Source organism: Rhinopithecus bieti, unplaced genomic scaffold, assembly GCF_001698545.2.
Source record: "Rhinopithecus bieti isolate Rb0 unplaced genomic scaffold, ASM169854v2 scaffold_14229, whole genome shotgun sequence".
NCBI lineage: Eukaryota > Metazoa > Chordata > Mammalia > Primates > Cercopithecidae > Rhinopithecus > Rhinopithecus bieti.
This window is the reverse complement of record NW_016807978.1, coordinates 1812051-1827550: the sequence shown is the minus strand read 5'-3', so window position 1 is coordinate 1827550 and position 15500 is coordinate 1812051. Positions and strand designations below refer to the sequence as shown.

The 15500-nt window shown below is 44.9% G+C and overlaps 1 protein-coding gene across 2 annotated transcripts in view; it reads left to right on the top strand.

The window, feature by feature from the left end:
* The first annotated feature begins 3251 nt into the window (after window positions 1-3251).
* Window positions 3252-15500, top strand: part of BMPR2 (bone morphogenetic protein receptor type 2) — a 209008-nt gene continuing 196759 nt past the window's right edge. The window contains exon 1 of one of the 2 annotated variants that reach the window (XM_017884382.1): window positions 3252-3865. In XM_017884382.1, the coding sequence (XP_017739871.1) occupies window positions 3790-3865 (76 nt within the window). In that variant the 5' untranslated portion in view covers window positions 3252-3789. The remainder of the gene's footprint in view (window positions 3866-15500) is intronic. The other variant, XM_017884383.1, reaches the window with a different exon arrangement.

Sequence of the window (15500 nt, the reverse complement as noted above, 5' to 3'; positions counted from 1 at the left end):
GTCTGATAAGAGACTGCTACTAAGTGATTAAGGAGGTTATAGCGGATACACTGTACAAATGATGATTCACATCCCAGAAGGACAGTGTGGGATGGCAGTGATTTCATCACAGCTAGTTAGGAACAGTACTCAATTTAAAATTTATAAGGCCAGGCTCAGTGGCTCAAGCCTCTAATCCTAGCATTTTGGGAGGCCAGGAGGGCAGATCACCCGAGGTGGGGAGTTTGAGACCAGTCTGACCAACACGGTGAAACTCCGTCTCTACTAAAAATACAAAACTAGCTGGGCGTGGTGGCGCATGCCTGTAATCCCAACTACTTAGGAGGCTGAGGCAGGAGAATCGCTTGAGTCTGGGAGACGGAGGTTGCTGTGAGCTGAGATCAGGCCATTGCGCTCCAGCTTGGGCAACAAAAGAGAAACTCCGTCTCAAAACAAAACAAACACTTATTGTTTATTTCTGGAACTTTCCATTTAATATTTTCAGACCGTGGTTGACCGCAGGTAACTGAAACGGTGGATAAGGGGAACTACAAAAGGACACTTAATGTTTCTTGGAAAAAAATCTTAATAAAAATTGAACGAAGTACTTGATCTCAATTTGAGGAAGATAAAAGTGTACTACGAATTAATAAACTTTCTGCACCTCTAACATACTAAAATCCAATTTCTCTGAGTGCTAGAAACTCTCTCTCAGTTTTTGAAAGACAAATGCTAAAACAATACCGGTTTCTAATTTAGACCTTTTGGGCAAAACAAAATACAGTAATAAAGCTAATGAATTGGTCGGGTGCGGTGGCTCACGTCTGTAATCCCAGCCCTTTGGGAGGTCGAGGCAGGTGGATCACCTGAGATCAGGAGTTCGAGACCAGCCTGGCAAAGATGATGAAACCCCGTCTCCATTAAGAATACAAAAATTAGCCGGGCATGTTGGCGCCGCCTGTAATCCCAGCTACTCGGGAGGTTGAGGCCGGAGAATTGCTTGAACCTAGGAGGCGGAGGTTGCAGTGAGCCGAAATCGCGCCACTGCACTGCAGCCTGGGCAACAGAGCAAGAGTCCGTCTCAATAAATAAATAAATAAATAAATAAATAAATAAATAAATAATACCTAAATAAATCTAATGAATCAAAGCATATGCTCTTCATCTTTTAAGGGATTTTACTAGGTAGATTTTTTTTTTCTCTGTCTAAAGGGTAAACAGTATAAACATTTCAACTAAAAAGAGTCTTAGAATCCGGAGTTGGTATTGCTACAACCCCTAATTATGGAAGATGTTTAGTATAACAGAACCAGTTTAAGGAATGTGGAGATTTATTTACATCAAATTCAGATAAAGAGATAACAGCAGACTCGATGAAGCAAGCAGAGCATGACTTAAGGAGTCCATGACTGTATCTGTGGAACTGCCCTTAGCCTCAATGAAAGATCAGCAAAACCAGCCTTCAGCATAACCCTCCTGCCTGGTGGGAGATGGGAAGGCCAGACTTCACCCCTCAAGATCGCCCTCCCACGCGCATTTTCCACCTCGCAGCTAAGAATTCAGTCCAGACTTCCGATCATGGCGCCACGCACGTCACCTTCTCCCCTCGCCGCCGGCAAAATCCCACCCACGTCGGCTGACCCCGCAGCGGGGTGTAAGGGCGGGAGGGATGCTGGTCGCTTGTACAAACCAGATCGAAAAAACGCACTACACAAATCCTTGGAAATTGCGGTACCAACGGGATCTCCTCAATTACTTGAGTGCAAAATGATCCCACTCTCTATCCTGACATAACTCTAGCTCAATTTTCCTTTCACGTGCCCTAAAAAGCCCTCAAATCCCCCAGCCTTGTGAATCCAGGCCCTCTCTCGGGGTGGACACCGCGCTGTACGGACAGACGCGCGCACACAGCGGGACGATTTATAGAATTAAAAGTCTTTTTTTTCTCTCTCTGGCTTCGCATCCTTGCAAATACTCAATATTCCTGTCAACTAAGAAGGCTAAGGGAATGGGCGGTTGAGGAAAGCAGGACGTCGATTACAGCAAACACATCAAAGGGGGGGTCTTTCCAATTCCGGCTTTTGTTTGAGTCAGAGGGGAGCCTGAGGAGGCCAAGGTCTCCGGTTCTGGGAAAGGCGGGTCCATCCGGATTCTTTGGGCTGCGGAGAGGGAGGCTCCAGCGCCGTGAAACAACAGAGGGCAGTTCTGCCCCTCGAGGCTTTCCTCCGAGAGTACTGAGGAGAAGGAGACAACTCAGTCGGGAGAAAATCCCGGAATCGGAGGAGTCTGAACGCCTAACAAAAAGATGTGGCCGCCCTCTGTTAAACAAATACACGAATCCCAAGCCATGCACGTTTGGAAAGCATGTGTGTGTGAAGGAGAAAGGCCACCGCTGCCCACCGCAGCCCCACCCAGCCATCGGGCCATTCAGGGGACAGACGCGCCGCGCTGGGGCCTCGGAGCCCTCAACCAGCCCGGGACGAGGGGCGGGGCCGGGCGGGGTCGTGAGCGCGCAGGCGCAGTGCGGGCTTCATCCTGCCGCCGGCGCCGCCGCCGCCGCCGCCCGCGCTGCACCACAGGCCAGAGACAGACAGGGCCGGGAAGAGCCGGAGACTGAGGAGGAGGCGGAGGCGGCGGCGGAGGCGGGGCGACTCCGGTGACCGGGAGCGCCGCAGACTGGCAGCTGCGGCGACTCCCCCCTTTGTGTCTGGTCTGCTCGGAGCCACTGGAAGTGCTTTCCGGAGGGACGCAGGGTGTCTCGCCGCCTCACTGCCCACTCCCTTCCCCGGCTACCTTCATCCGCCCTCCCGCCGCCCCCCGCCCTCGGTCCGCGACGCCCGAGCTCCTCCCGGAGCCCAGAGCTGCGGGAGAACGAGGCGGTGGCGGCGGCGGCGGCGGCGGCTTCCTCGGGGGGTTGTGATTCGCTCACAGGAGCCATTGACGGGAGAAGACGAGGCTTTCATGGTGGAATTTACCTCAGGCAAGATGGAGAGGCAGGAATAAAAAGCGAGGAAGGGAAGGGAGCGCCGCCGGAGGGCTAGAAGGGGCAGCCTCTCGCACCCCGTCCGCCCGCGGTCTCGGGGAGCCCGGGCCGGGGCCGCGACCCCTCCCCTCCCCCGCTCCTACGTTTCCTCAGCCTTCGCCAGGGCCTCCCCGACCCTCTCACGGTTGTTCCGCGAAGGCGTGGGGACTGTGAGCTTGTCCATGGAGGCAGGCACCTTTTTGGATCCAGTCAAGGAAGAGGATTTGTTGTTTTCGAAATCAGAGTGAAAGAAGCACCGAAGCGAAACTTGAGGAATCCTGCCTTCCCGGAGCCGCGGGCGATGCGACTCGGGCTGCCGGGCGCCGCCGCCGCCCGCCCGGCTTCGTCCTTCCCGATAGTCAGGAACTAGTTCTGACCCTCGCCCCCCGGATCCGGATCGAATCCCCGCCCTCCGCACCCTGGATATGTTTTCTCCCAGACCTGGATATTTTTTTGATATCGTGAAACTACGAGGGAAATAACTTGGGAGATTTCTTCTTGGCTCCCTGCTTTCCCCACAGACATGCCTTCAGTTTGGAGGGCCGCGGCACCCCGTCCGAGGCGAAGGAAGACCCCCAGCCGCAAGGGAGAGAAATGAAGGGAATTTCTGCAGCGGCATGAAAGCTCTGCAGCTAGGTCCTCTCATCTGCCATTTGTCCTTTCAAACTGCATTGTGATACGGACAGGATCAGTCCACGGGAGAGAAGACGAGCCTCCCGGCTGATTCTCCGCCTCTCTACTTCCCATATTTCTTTTCTTTGCCCTCCTGCTTCTTGGCTGGCCCAGGGATGACTTCCTCGCTGCAGCGGCCCTGGCGGGTGCCCTGGCTACCATGGACCATCCTGCTGGTCAGCACTGCGGCCGGTGAGTAGCTCCGGCCGGCGCGTCCCGGCCACTTCCCCTGCGGGTGTCGAGGGAGGGAGCCCGCAGAGGCCGAGGCCTGTGCTCGCCCTTCGTCATGCGTCCCCCCGATCGCGGAGCTGCGCCCCGGTGCCGGCGCGCCTGCCCCATGCCTTCCAGGGAAATCGACTTTAATATTCCTGTGTATTTTCCTATCCCCACTTCCATATTCCCACCCCACCTCCCTTCACGGGGTGAAAAAGACATATTGGGTGTGGTATCTTGACATTTTAGCTGTGAGGTAATGCAACGATTAAAATAATATTTTAATCACCAGTGAACAGTGTCTATTACGAGATCTCTGGAAACAGACCTGTAGATTTTAAAAATTATTATTATAAAGAAGCGGTTTTGGCTTACAGTAAAAAGAACATCAACTAGAGAACACACACTTGAACCTTATTTTGAGGTTTAGATCACTCTGGGAATCCATGTTCCTTTCATTATTCAGAAATGTTACCGAATGAATAGAATAAATGTTGAGGAAGCCGGAACTGTGAGATTCTTGATATATTGTATTACACGGTTTGGTAAGTTTACTGTTAGTCACCTGGCATCTATCTGTTGGCTTTGCTGTCGAGACAACTTTGACCTGACATTATTAGACTTCTAGGAGATTTGACTCCGAAAGTTCTTTGACATTTCATTAAAGTCTAAAGGGTGGTAGTCATCCTTTCTTTTGGATATTTTCATTTCAGTTCTCAGAAACCTTAGGAAAAAGACCTCATCTTCTATTTACAACTATTTTTTCAAGCAGTCTTTTGGTGATTTGCTTTTAGAAATTTTGAGGAGTGAATTCTACGTGTAACTCGTACACTTGGTTTATGATGGGCAAATGGACTGTGCTTTTAAAGCGAGTAAAGGACCAAATGACCCTTTCGAATTACTTTTTTTCTTTTGATAAGTGTGTTTCACATTAAACAAATTTCTCATTGCTATGTTAGATACAGAGGTTATTTGCTTAATTTGGTTTTAAAAGTCTGAACTAGGAAAATGCCAAAAGAAAATTTGAAGTTTCCTTTTATGTTTTTGATATTGTTGAATAATGTCTACTGTTGATTAATGTCTGTTAAATTGATGATAAATCTGTATGGTTCTGTTAAAATAATTTGAACTTCTGAATTTACTTTAAAACTGATATTTTAATATTTTTAATAATTGTAGTTGCTTTCAGAGTAAAAATGATTTTTCTCCAAATTTCTTTATATTGTGTTAGCTATTTAAATTCTCTAGTCACAAGCCATGTGGTTCCTGTAAAATATGGAGTAAAAGGCCTTAAACATTCCATGAGCAGAAATCTGAGAACATACACTTTTCAATGTTCTTTGTTATTCTTAACCTTTTTAGAATATAGATTCTCATTTATCTTGACGTGCTCGTAATATTGTGATCAGAACTGATAAAAGTAAGAGAAAAAGCATTTATTTAAAAATAAACTTAATTTTTGTTTGGTAATACAGTCATTTTAGAAGAGTGTCTCTTAGAAGAGAGAGAATAAAAGAATCACTGCTAGTGGTTTTAGTCTTTTTTTCTTTAGTGTTGCATAGCACCAGATGACAAAATTTGTGAAGCTGGATTTCAGACCTGTAACAGTAATGATAATAGCTAGTATTTATTAAGTGCCTGCCATGCACCATCAAATAACTTTACATATATTTTTTCATTTCATCCTCATGACAATTCTATTTTGTAGGTTATTATCATTCCCCTTTTCCATAGAGGGAGAGTAAAGTACAGAGAATTTGAATAACTCACCACACAGTCAGTAAATTATGGAGCCAGGATTACAGCGTGCGCCTTTACTTCACATTAATGGTAACAGGAGCAGTAGCAGCAACAACTTCTCACTCTTACTGGATGTATGAGATGAAGTAATGCCTTCACCAGATCAACCTTTGTAAAGAAGCAGAGACACTTACAAGGTGTCAGTGTAGCAGTGGTTATGCAAATGTCGTAGTTCTGAACATGGAAAACTTTGCTTTGCCTAATATTGAAGTGGCTAGTGCAGCTTCATTAAGTGCAAGCTGATTAAAGAGGGCCTGTGTGGATTTGGGTTACATAGATGCAGTGATGTTAACTGGACAGGCGTAAATAGTGCAGCTGAACAGGAAAATAAATCCTAGAAGACTGATTGATAGCACATCCTTTTTTGGGGTCATGGATAAATCATTTCTTTTGAATCCCTCTTTCTCACTTACTGAGTTCTTGGACTCCTTAATTCTTAGAACATTTTCTTCGCTCTTTTTTTTTTTTTTTTGGTACAGACAGGGTCTCACTCTGTCTCCCAGGCTGGAGTGCAGTGGTGCGACCTCAGTTCACCACAGCTTCCGCCTCCCAGGCTCGAGTGATTCTCCTGCCTCAGCCTCCAGAGTAGCTGGGATTCCAGGAGTGCACCACCACACCCAGCTAATTTTTTTTTTTTTGGACAGAGTCTCGCTCTGTCGCCCAGGCTGGAGTGCAGTGGCGCCATCTCGGCTCACTGCAACCTCTGCCTCCCGTGTTCAAGCGATTCTTCTGCCTCAGCCTCCCAAGTAACTGGGACTACAGGTGTGTGCCATTACGCCTGCCTAATTTATGTATTTTTAGTAGAGACAGAATTTTACCGTATTGGCCAGGCTGATCTCAAACTCCTCACCTCGTGGTCCACCCACCTCTGCCTCCCAGAGTGCTGGGATTATAGGCGTGAGCCACTGCGCCTGGGCTGGATTTCTTAAATATGGTAATTCAGTGACATTTTGCTGTGTAATTATTGGCAGCCACAAAATCTTAGTGGCATGGAACAATAGGCATTTATTCTGCTCCATGTGTCTCCTTCTGGGGTCCAGGCTAGAGGGAGAGGTAACATCTATCTGGGGGAAGCTGGTGTCATGGCATTGCCAGAAGAGAAAGAGGCCAAGCCCCAACCCTACGGGCACATTTCCAGACTCTGCTCTCCTAACATCACATTGGCTGACCAAGTCACATGGCCAAGCTCAGAAACAAGAGGTATCAAAGTACACTTTGCCTATGATGAAGCTAATGTAATATTTGGATGTATAGTACTATTGCAGAAGAATGAAGAATTGAAATCCTCATTCGACCACATATAATCAGTAAGATGGTCCAGAAGGGAGGCTTTTCTTACTCTTTGAAGAGAGCCAAACTCTTAGTTTTTTGTATTAAATTAGATAAACTTTGATCTCTACAAAAGGTATTCTGGCATGTGGGATTATGTGATAGTAGTGATATTGATGTGGGTAAGTAGTGAGGAGAGAGATAACTGTTCACACAAAGACAAAACCTTTCCTTCATTAAAGGCTAGTTTTTGTTTGTTTTTTTGAGACAGAGTCTTGCTCTGTCGCCCAGGCTGGAGTGCAGTGGCGCAATCTCTGCTCACTGCAAGCTCCGCCTCCTGGGTTTGCGCCATTCTCCTGCCTCAGCCTCTCCCGTAGCTGGGACTACAGGTGCCCGCCACCATGCCCAGCTAATTTTTTGTATTTTTAGTAGAGACGGGGTTTCACGGTGTTAGCCAGGATGGTTTTTTCTTCTGACCTCGTGATCCGCCTGCCTCGGCCTCCCAAAGTGCTGGGATTACAGTCATGAGCCACTGCGCCCGAAGGCCAGTTTTTTTTTTTTTAACAATGAAAGAGAGGAAATTCATTATTGATTTCTGATAGGTAAATTCTAACCATTAAAAAATACTGAGTGGAATCTGTGTGAATCAGTTAATTTTATAATTGGCCACACCACTTACTTTGGCACCTACTTGTAGATTGTTGTGCTGTTGGATATCAGTTTTTGGGGTTTTTTTTGAGATAGAGTCTTCCTCTGTCCCCCAGCCTGGAGTGGAGTGGCATGATCTCAACTCACTACAACCTCCGCCTCCTAGGTTCAAGCCATTCTCTGGCCTCAGCCTCCCAAGTAGCTGGGATTATAGGTGCACACCACCATGCCTGGCTAATTTTTGTATTTTTTTTTTTTTTTTTTGACATGGAGTCTCGCTCTGTCGCCCAGGCTGGAGTGCAGTTGCTGGATCTCGGCTCACTGCAAGCTCCGCCTCCCGGGTTTACACCATTCTCCTGCCTCAGCCTCCTGAGTAGCTGGGACTACAGGCACCTGCCACCATGCCCGGCTAGTTTTTTTGTATTTTTTAGTAGAGACGGGGTTTAACCCTGTTAGCCAGGATGGTCTCGATCTCCTGACCTCGTGATCTGCCCGTCTCGGCCTCCCAAAGTGCTGGGATTACAGGCGTAAGCCACCGAGCCCGAAATTTTTTTATTTTTAGGAGAGACGGAGTTTCACCACGTTGGCCAGGCTGGTCTCAAACTCCTTACCTCAGCTGATCCACCCACCTCGGCCTCCCAAAGTGCTGGGATTACAGGTGTGAGCTACCGCACCTGGCTGGATATCAGTTTTATGTATTTACCTTGTCCTCCGAACTGATAATTGCTTCCAGAGGACAGTGTTCATGTCTTATTAGTTTTATAATTTACCATATTGCTATGCACATAGTAGACATTTAAGAAATACTTAGTGAATAATAAAAAAGAATTTCAACCAGGAGTATTCTAGGATTGTTTATTGACTCAAATAACACACTAGTAACTTTTTCTTTGCCCTAGTTCCTTCAACTATAAAGTATGTAGTTTAAGAGGTATAGTGGGAAGACCACTGTTGGGAGTTAATGAGACCTAGATTCTAGGTGATTCCGGGCAAATAGGTTACTTAACATAGTTTTCTCACTTGTAATAATACGGAGTTGTACTTGATCTTTTCGAAATACAGATTCATGGGTAAACCCACTAGACCTACTGAATCCAAATCTCTGGACAACGAGCCTGGGAATCTGCCTTCGATGTCCCCATCAACCAGTAAATTTTAGGTACCTTTGAGAACTATAATTAATAGATATTATAAAATCACAACCATATAAAAATGCATGCATCTTTTTTTTTTTTGCCGGGCGTTGTGACTCACACCTGCAATCCTAGCATTTTGGGACTCCGAGGCGGGCGGATCATGAGGTTAGGAGATTCTTTCTAACTCTCAAGTTCTGTAAGTTTATTATTTCTACTTTTTGTAGTAATTACTACTTAATCTATATCTTTTATTGCTTAATCCAGTAAACATTGGGAACAAACATTTCTTAATTTGTGCATTAAGCAATTACGCAAAACGTTTTTCCTTTTAAAAATTTGCAGAATTGGCTCATGCCTGTAATCCTGGCACTTGGGGAGGCCAAGGCGGGCGGATCACTTGAGGTCAGGATTTCGAGACCAGCCTGACCAACATGATGAAACCCTGTCTCTACAAAAAATACAAAAATTTGGCTAGGCGCAGTGGCTCACACCTATAATCTCAGCACTTTGGGAAGCCAAGGCGGGCAGATCACCCGAGGTCAGGAGTTCGAGACCAGCCTGGCTAACATAGTGAAACCCTGTCTCTACTAAAATACAAAATTAGGTCGGGAGCCATGGTTCATGCTTGTAATCCCAGCACTTTGGGAGGTCAGGGTGGGCTGATCACCTGAGGTCGGGGGTTCGAGACCAACCTAGCCAACATGGTGAAACCCCGTCTCTACTAAAAATACAAAATTAGCCAGGTGTGGTGGCACGTGCCTGTAATCCCAGCTACTTGGGAGGCTGAGGCAGGAGAATCGCTTGAACCTGGGAAGCAGAGGTTGCAGTGAGCCAAGGTTGTGCCTCTGCACTTCAGCCTGGGCAACAAGAGCGAAATTCTGTCTAAAAAAAAAAGAATGAAAAGAAAAGCTGGCGCGGCCCGGTCGGCCAAGCCTGTGAATCCCAGGCACTTTGGGAGCAAGACAGGCGGATCACGAAGTCAGGGAAGATCGAGACCATCCTGGCTACACAGTGAACCCCGTCTCTCTAAAGAAATACATACAAAAACATAGCCAGGGCTGGGTGGCCGGGTGCCTGTAGTCCCAGCTACTCGAGGGCTGAGGCAGGAGAATGGGCGGTGAACCTGGGAGGCGGAGCCTTGCAGTGAACTGAGATCCTGCCAACTGCACTCCAGCCTGGCGATAGAAGCCGAGCTCCGTCTCAAAAAAAAAAAAAAAAAAAGATAAAAAAAATTAGGCCAGGCGTCGGTGCGCATGCCCTGTAATCTCAAGCTACTCTGGGAAGCCTGCAGGCAGAATTGCCTGAACCCAGGAAGGCGGCAGGTTGTATTGAGGCGAGTCCGTATCCACTGCCCCACTCCAGGCCTGGGTGACAGGGTTCGAGATCCGTCTCAGAAAAAAAAAAAAAAATTATTATTTTCAAAGCGACATCTCATCCCTGAAATCTAGCCTTTGGAGCGACCGAAGGCTGGCGGATCAACTGACTCAGTAGTTCCAGACCAGCCTGGCCCAACATAGGTGAACCCTCTCTACTAAAAATACAAAATTAGGGCTGGGCATGGTGGCAGTCCGCCTATATCCAGCCTTACTTGGGGAGCTGAGGCAGGGAGAATCCCTTGAACTGGGGGGAGGTGGAGGGTTGCAGTGAGCCAAGATCCGCCACTTCACTCCGCCTTGGCAAAGGGAGCGAAACTCCATCTCAAAAAACAAACAAAACAAAACAAAAACACTGATATGAAAGGAAAGAATTATATGCATACCATAGAATCCGATGCTCAACACTATACCTTAACCTTCCCTTGTGACATCAGTAACGTTTTAAAATACATTACCTAAATTATCGAAGAGTATTACAAATGGGTGCCAGTCATTACATCTTAAATGTGTCAACAGCAGACTTGGTGGAAAAATTATGAGACCATTTATAAGTTTGTGCCAGAGCATTGGCCTAAGAATTTTAGATGGCAGTTAGGTATTTGAAAGAGTTAGGTATTTGATCCACATCTGTTCTGGAAGGGTAGATGCCAAATGGAGCGTTGGAGAAATTTCAGGTTTTCTTTTTCTTTCCTTCCTTCCTTCCTTCCTTCCTTCCTTCACTTCCTTCCTTTCCTTCCTTCCTTCCTTCCTTCCTTCTTCCTTCCTTCCTCTCTTTTCTTTCTCTCTTTCTCTTCTTTCTCCTCTCTCTCTCTCTCTCTCTCTGGTCGTGTCAATTCTGTCTTGTCTTAGTCTTGTCTTGTCTTTTCGAGGATGCGATTTTGCTCTTCTTGGGCCCAGGGCTGGAGTCAAATGGCGGATCTCCACTCACGGCAACCTTCACCCTCCCGGGCGTTCAAAGTGATTCTATGTTCCTCAGCCTCACCGAGTAGCTGGGATTACAGGCATGCACCCCACGCCCAGCTAATTTTGTATTTGTGTAGAGACGGGTTTCTCCATGCTGGTAGGCTGGTCTCGAAACTCCCGAACCTCATGTGATCTGCCCGCCTCAGCTTCCAAAGTGCTGGGTTACAGGAGTAAGCCACTGCGCCTGGCTGAGAAAATTTCAGTTTTTTAAAGCCAGATCTCACTTTCCCCTTTCTCCTTCAAGACAGTAGTTTGGCCCTTTCATTGGTGTCAAAAATATAACAATCCATGTACTTCATTTCTGCCCGTAAGTAGTGCAAAATAGGATAATAGAACCAAATGTTTAATGATAAAGTATGGAAGGGATAAAATATTTGGCCAGTAATCCCAAATTCTCGTTTTTTGTTTCATTTAGATGAAGGAAATAGTTAATTACTTTCTATTATTATTAATCTGGTTTTCAATCTTGCTTATTGTAGAAAGAATGGTCTATGAGCAAAAGGTATATAATTGTTGTAGGACGCACCAGGCTATCTTTTAGGGCAAGCTTTTTTTTTTGTTTTCATTTGAAAAATTAAGAAGAAAAAATATTAATCTCACACAACCCTAACACTTTGTTTTTGGTATGTTTTCTTCTAATTAAAAAAAAAGGGGGAAGATGCTTTTTTTTTTTTTTTTTTTTGTGACGGGTTCTCGCTCTGTTGCCCAGGTGGGTACAGTGGCATGATCTCGGGCTCATGACAACCTTCGACCTCCTGGGTTCAAGTGATTCTCCTGGCCTCAGCCGCCCGAGTAGCTGGGATAGGGGTGCGCCACCATGCCCTCTAATTTTGTATTTTAGTAGAGACAGGGGTTTCATTGTTGGGGCCAGGTGATCTCGAACTCCTAACTCGTGATCCGCCACCTTTGGCCTCCCAAAGTGCTGGGATTACAGGCATGAGCCACCACGCCAGCAAAAAAAAAAAAGATACATGTGTTTTTATATGGGTTGTGATTTTATAATATCTATTTTAATTATTCTCAGGTTTTTTACATAGATTAATATGTCACTAGTCAGAGTATATGTTATCTTAATAGCTATCATTTCTTTTCATTAATTGTGGATATTCCATTGAGTGGTATTTGTTATTTATTTAATTCATATTGGGAGATGTTTAAGTTGTTTCTGATTTTCTTCTCTAATAAACAATGCCTATTTATACTTCTGTGCATATGTCCTGCTTGTTATTTTTTTTATTTATTTCCAAGTTCTTGTTTTGACCTATCAGCAGCATGAGCCAATTTAATCCTTTTTTTTCATCCTCAAGTACTTCTTCATTTGCTTGTAGATAACTATTCTCTCTTGATATTTTCTCCTGCCCTCACCAGAACTTTGATAGTCTCCTTATGTCCCTGACGGCTAAATATTGTTGTGTTGTTTCAGATTTCAGTCTTTAGGGACCTTCTTCTTTCTCTGTGTGCCCAACCCTCTTGGTGATCTCATCCAGTTTTATGGCTTTTAAAAGCATCTAAAGGTGGGACAAGTTTCAATTTATTCTCTATCTCAGACTCTTTCCTTGAAATTCTGTTAGGCCGTGCGCGGGGGGGACTCAAAGCCTGTAATCCCAGCCACTTTGGGAGGCCGAGACGAGCGGACACGAGGTCAGGAGATCGAAGACCATCCTGGCTAACACGTGAAACCCCTCTCTACTAAAAATCAAAAACTAGACAGGCGAGGTGGCGGCGCTGTCAGTTCCCAGCTACTCGGGATGCTGAGGCAGGAAATTGGCGTAAACCCGGGAGGCGAGCTTGCAGTGCGCTGAGATCTGGCACTGCACTCCAGTCCCGGGCGACAGAGCGAGGACTCCGCCTCAAAAAAAAAAAAGAGAAATTCTGTTGCATGTAGCCAACTGTGTATCTGTCGTATCTACTTTGATGTCTGATATTCATCACAAACTTAACCTGTTCCAAACTGAGCTGAAGCTGCTTCACCAGACCTGTTCCTCCTATGTCTTAGCCTATTCAGCAAATGTCAGTTCTATCCTTCCAGTTGTTAAGGCCCCAAATTAGAGATACTTTTGTCTCTTGTCTTTCTTTTTTTCACATTCTTATCCAATGTGATAGCAAAAATTCTTGACTTTACCTTCAAAATATATCTAGAATCTTACTGCTTTTTACCACCTCCACTATGCTACTACCTTAATCTAAAAGCCATGTCTTCTCTTACTTGTACTTTTTTACTAGACTCTGTCTTCTCTGTTAACATCTTTGCTTTATTACAATCTCCTTTCAACATAGTCGCCTGAGTGAGCCTTTTCTTTTCTTTTCTTTTAATATTTTTTTCCAGACAGAGTCTCGCTCTGTCGTCCAGGCTGGAGTACAGTGGCGTGACCTCAGCTCAGTGCAACCTCCACCTCCCAGATTCAAGTGATTCTCCTGCCTCAGCCTCCTGAGTAGCTAGGATTACAGGCACGTGCCATCACGCCCAGCTAATTTTTTTTTTTTTTTTTTGTATTTTTAGTAGAGATGGGATTTCACTGTGTTAGCCAGGATGGTCTCAATCTTCTGACCTCGTGATCTGCCTGCCTCGGCCTCCCGAAGTGCTAGGATTATAGGTGTGAGCCACTGTGCCTGGCCAGACCCTTTTCATACATAAGTTAGATAAGACATTTCTTTGCTTATCTCATTCTTATTCCCATCTCATTCAGAATAATAGTCACAGCCATTTAAAATATTGTACACAATCTGGCTTCTGCAATTTATGACCTCATGTGCCAATCTCTGTCTTGCTCAACTTTTATTGGGCTTTTAACTTTACAAACTAGGAAATATTCAGAAAATTAAATATTTTAGAAGAGATTAGATTTAAAATACCTTATTCTATATAATTTGACAGTGGCTACAATTAGTAAATCTATATTGGGGAAGTGAAGAGACACATGAGCATTTCTCAAGTCTTTAGTATAGTCACTAAGTGCTTTACATGTATACTATGTTATCTCGTTATCCTCTAAACCGACTGATCAGTACTATTATTTTTCTTTATTCTGCAGATGATTAAACTGAGTAAGTGGGACACTTGGGAATCAAGGTCTATAGCTCCAAAGCAAAACATTCGTATAATATATAAAGTGTTAGTCTAAAGGCTTAAAATATTTGGAATCTTTTAGGCATCTGAAAATCTTACTGGGATTTTGATCATGCCAAAATAATTGTCCAAATTGAACTATGTCTTAGGTATAGTCTCTTCTTTTGCTGTAAATGACAGCAAATATCTTAGGTTTTATTTTATGTGTAGCATTCAAATGTCAGTGGATAATAAAAAAAATTCATTGAAGATTCAAAGCTTCAATTTTGGAAAAGAACACCAGTTAGATAAGAAGAATGATGATGACATATTTAGTTGAGAATAAATTTTAATGTTTCCATGTGTTCTTAGTGATTAAAACTCCATGGGGCCAGTCTAGTGTGAAGAGTAACTTCTTATATTTAGTTACTTCACAAACGACTGTATTGTGCTGTTATAAGGCAAGATTAAAAATAGTCAAATGATCTGAAGAGACGAATTTATTCATGTTACTTATTGAAACAAAGTTTTATGTAGGATATAACTTTTCTGAGATATTTAATCATTTTTTCCTTTGGCTAAACCAATGTGTTAACCTGATGAAATATTATCAAGAATGCTAATCTATAAATTCTGTTTAGTCTTTCACACCAACTTGTTCCATTTGTACAGCTGTTTCTTAAGAATCATTGTTTGGCTGGGCCCGGTGGCTCATGTCTGTAATCCCAGCACTTTGGGAGGCTGAGTTGGGTGGATTAACTGAGATCAGGAGTTCGAGACCAGCCTGGCCAATGTGGTGAAACCCTATCTCTACTGAAAATACAAAAATTAGCTGGGTTTGGTGGCGTCTGCCTGTAGTCCCAGCTACGTGGGAGGCTGAGGTAGGAGAACTGCTTGAACCCAAGAGGTGGAGGTTGCAGTGAGCCGAGGTTGTGTCATTGCACTCTAGCCTGGGTAACAGAGCGAGACTCCATCTCAAAGAAAACAAACAACAACAAAAACATTGTCCATTTACTTAGGTTTGTAAGAAACTGAGTTATACTGATTCCTTGCTAAGTCCTCCTTTTAAAAGCAAGATGTGCCGGGTGCAGTGGCTCATGCCTGTAATCCTAGCACTTTGGGAGGCCGAGGCAGGCAGGAGGCACGAGGTCAGGAGATCAAGACTAGCCTGGCTAACACAGTGAAACCGCATCTCTACAATAAAATACAAGAAAAAAATTAGTTGGGCATGGTGGCGGGTGCCTGTAGTCCCAGCTACTCAGGAGGCTGAGGCAGAAGAATTCCCTTGAACCTGGAAGGCGGAGGTTGCAGTGAACTGAGATTGCACCACTGCATTCCAGCCTGGGCAATAGAGCGAGACTCCGTCTCAAAAAAAA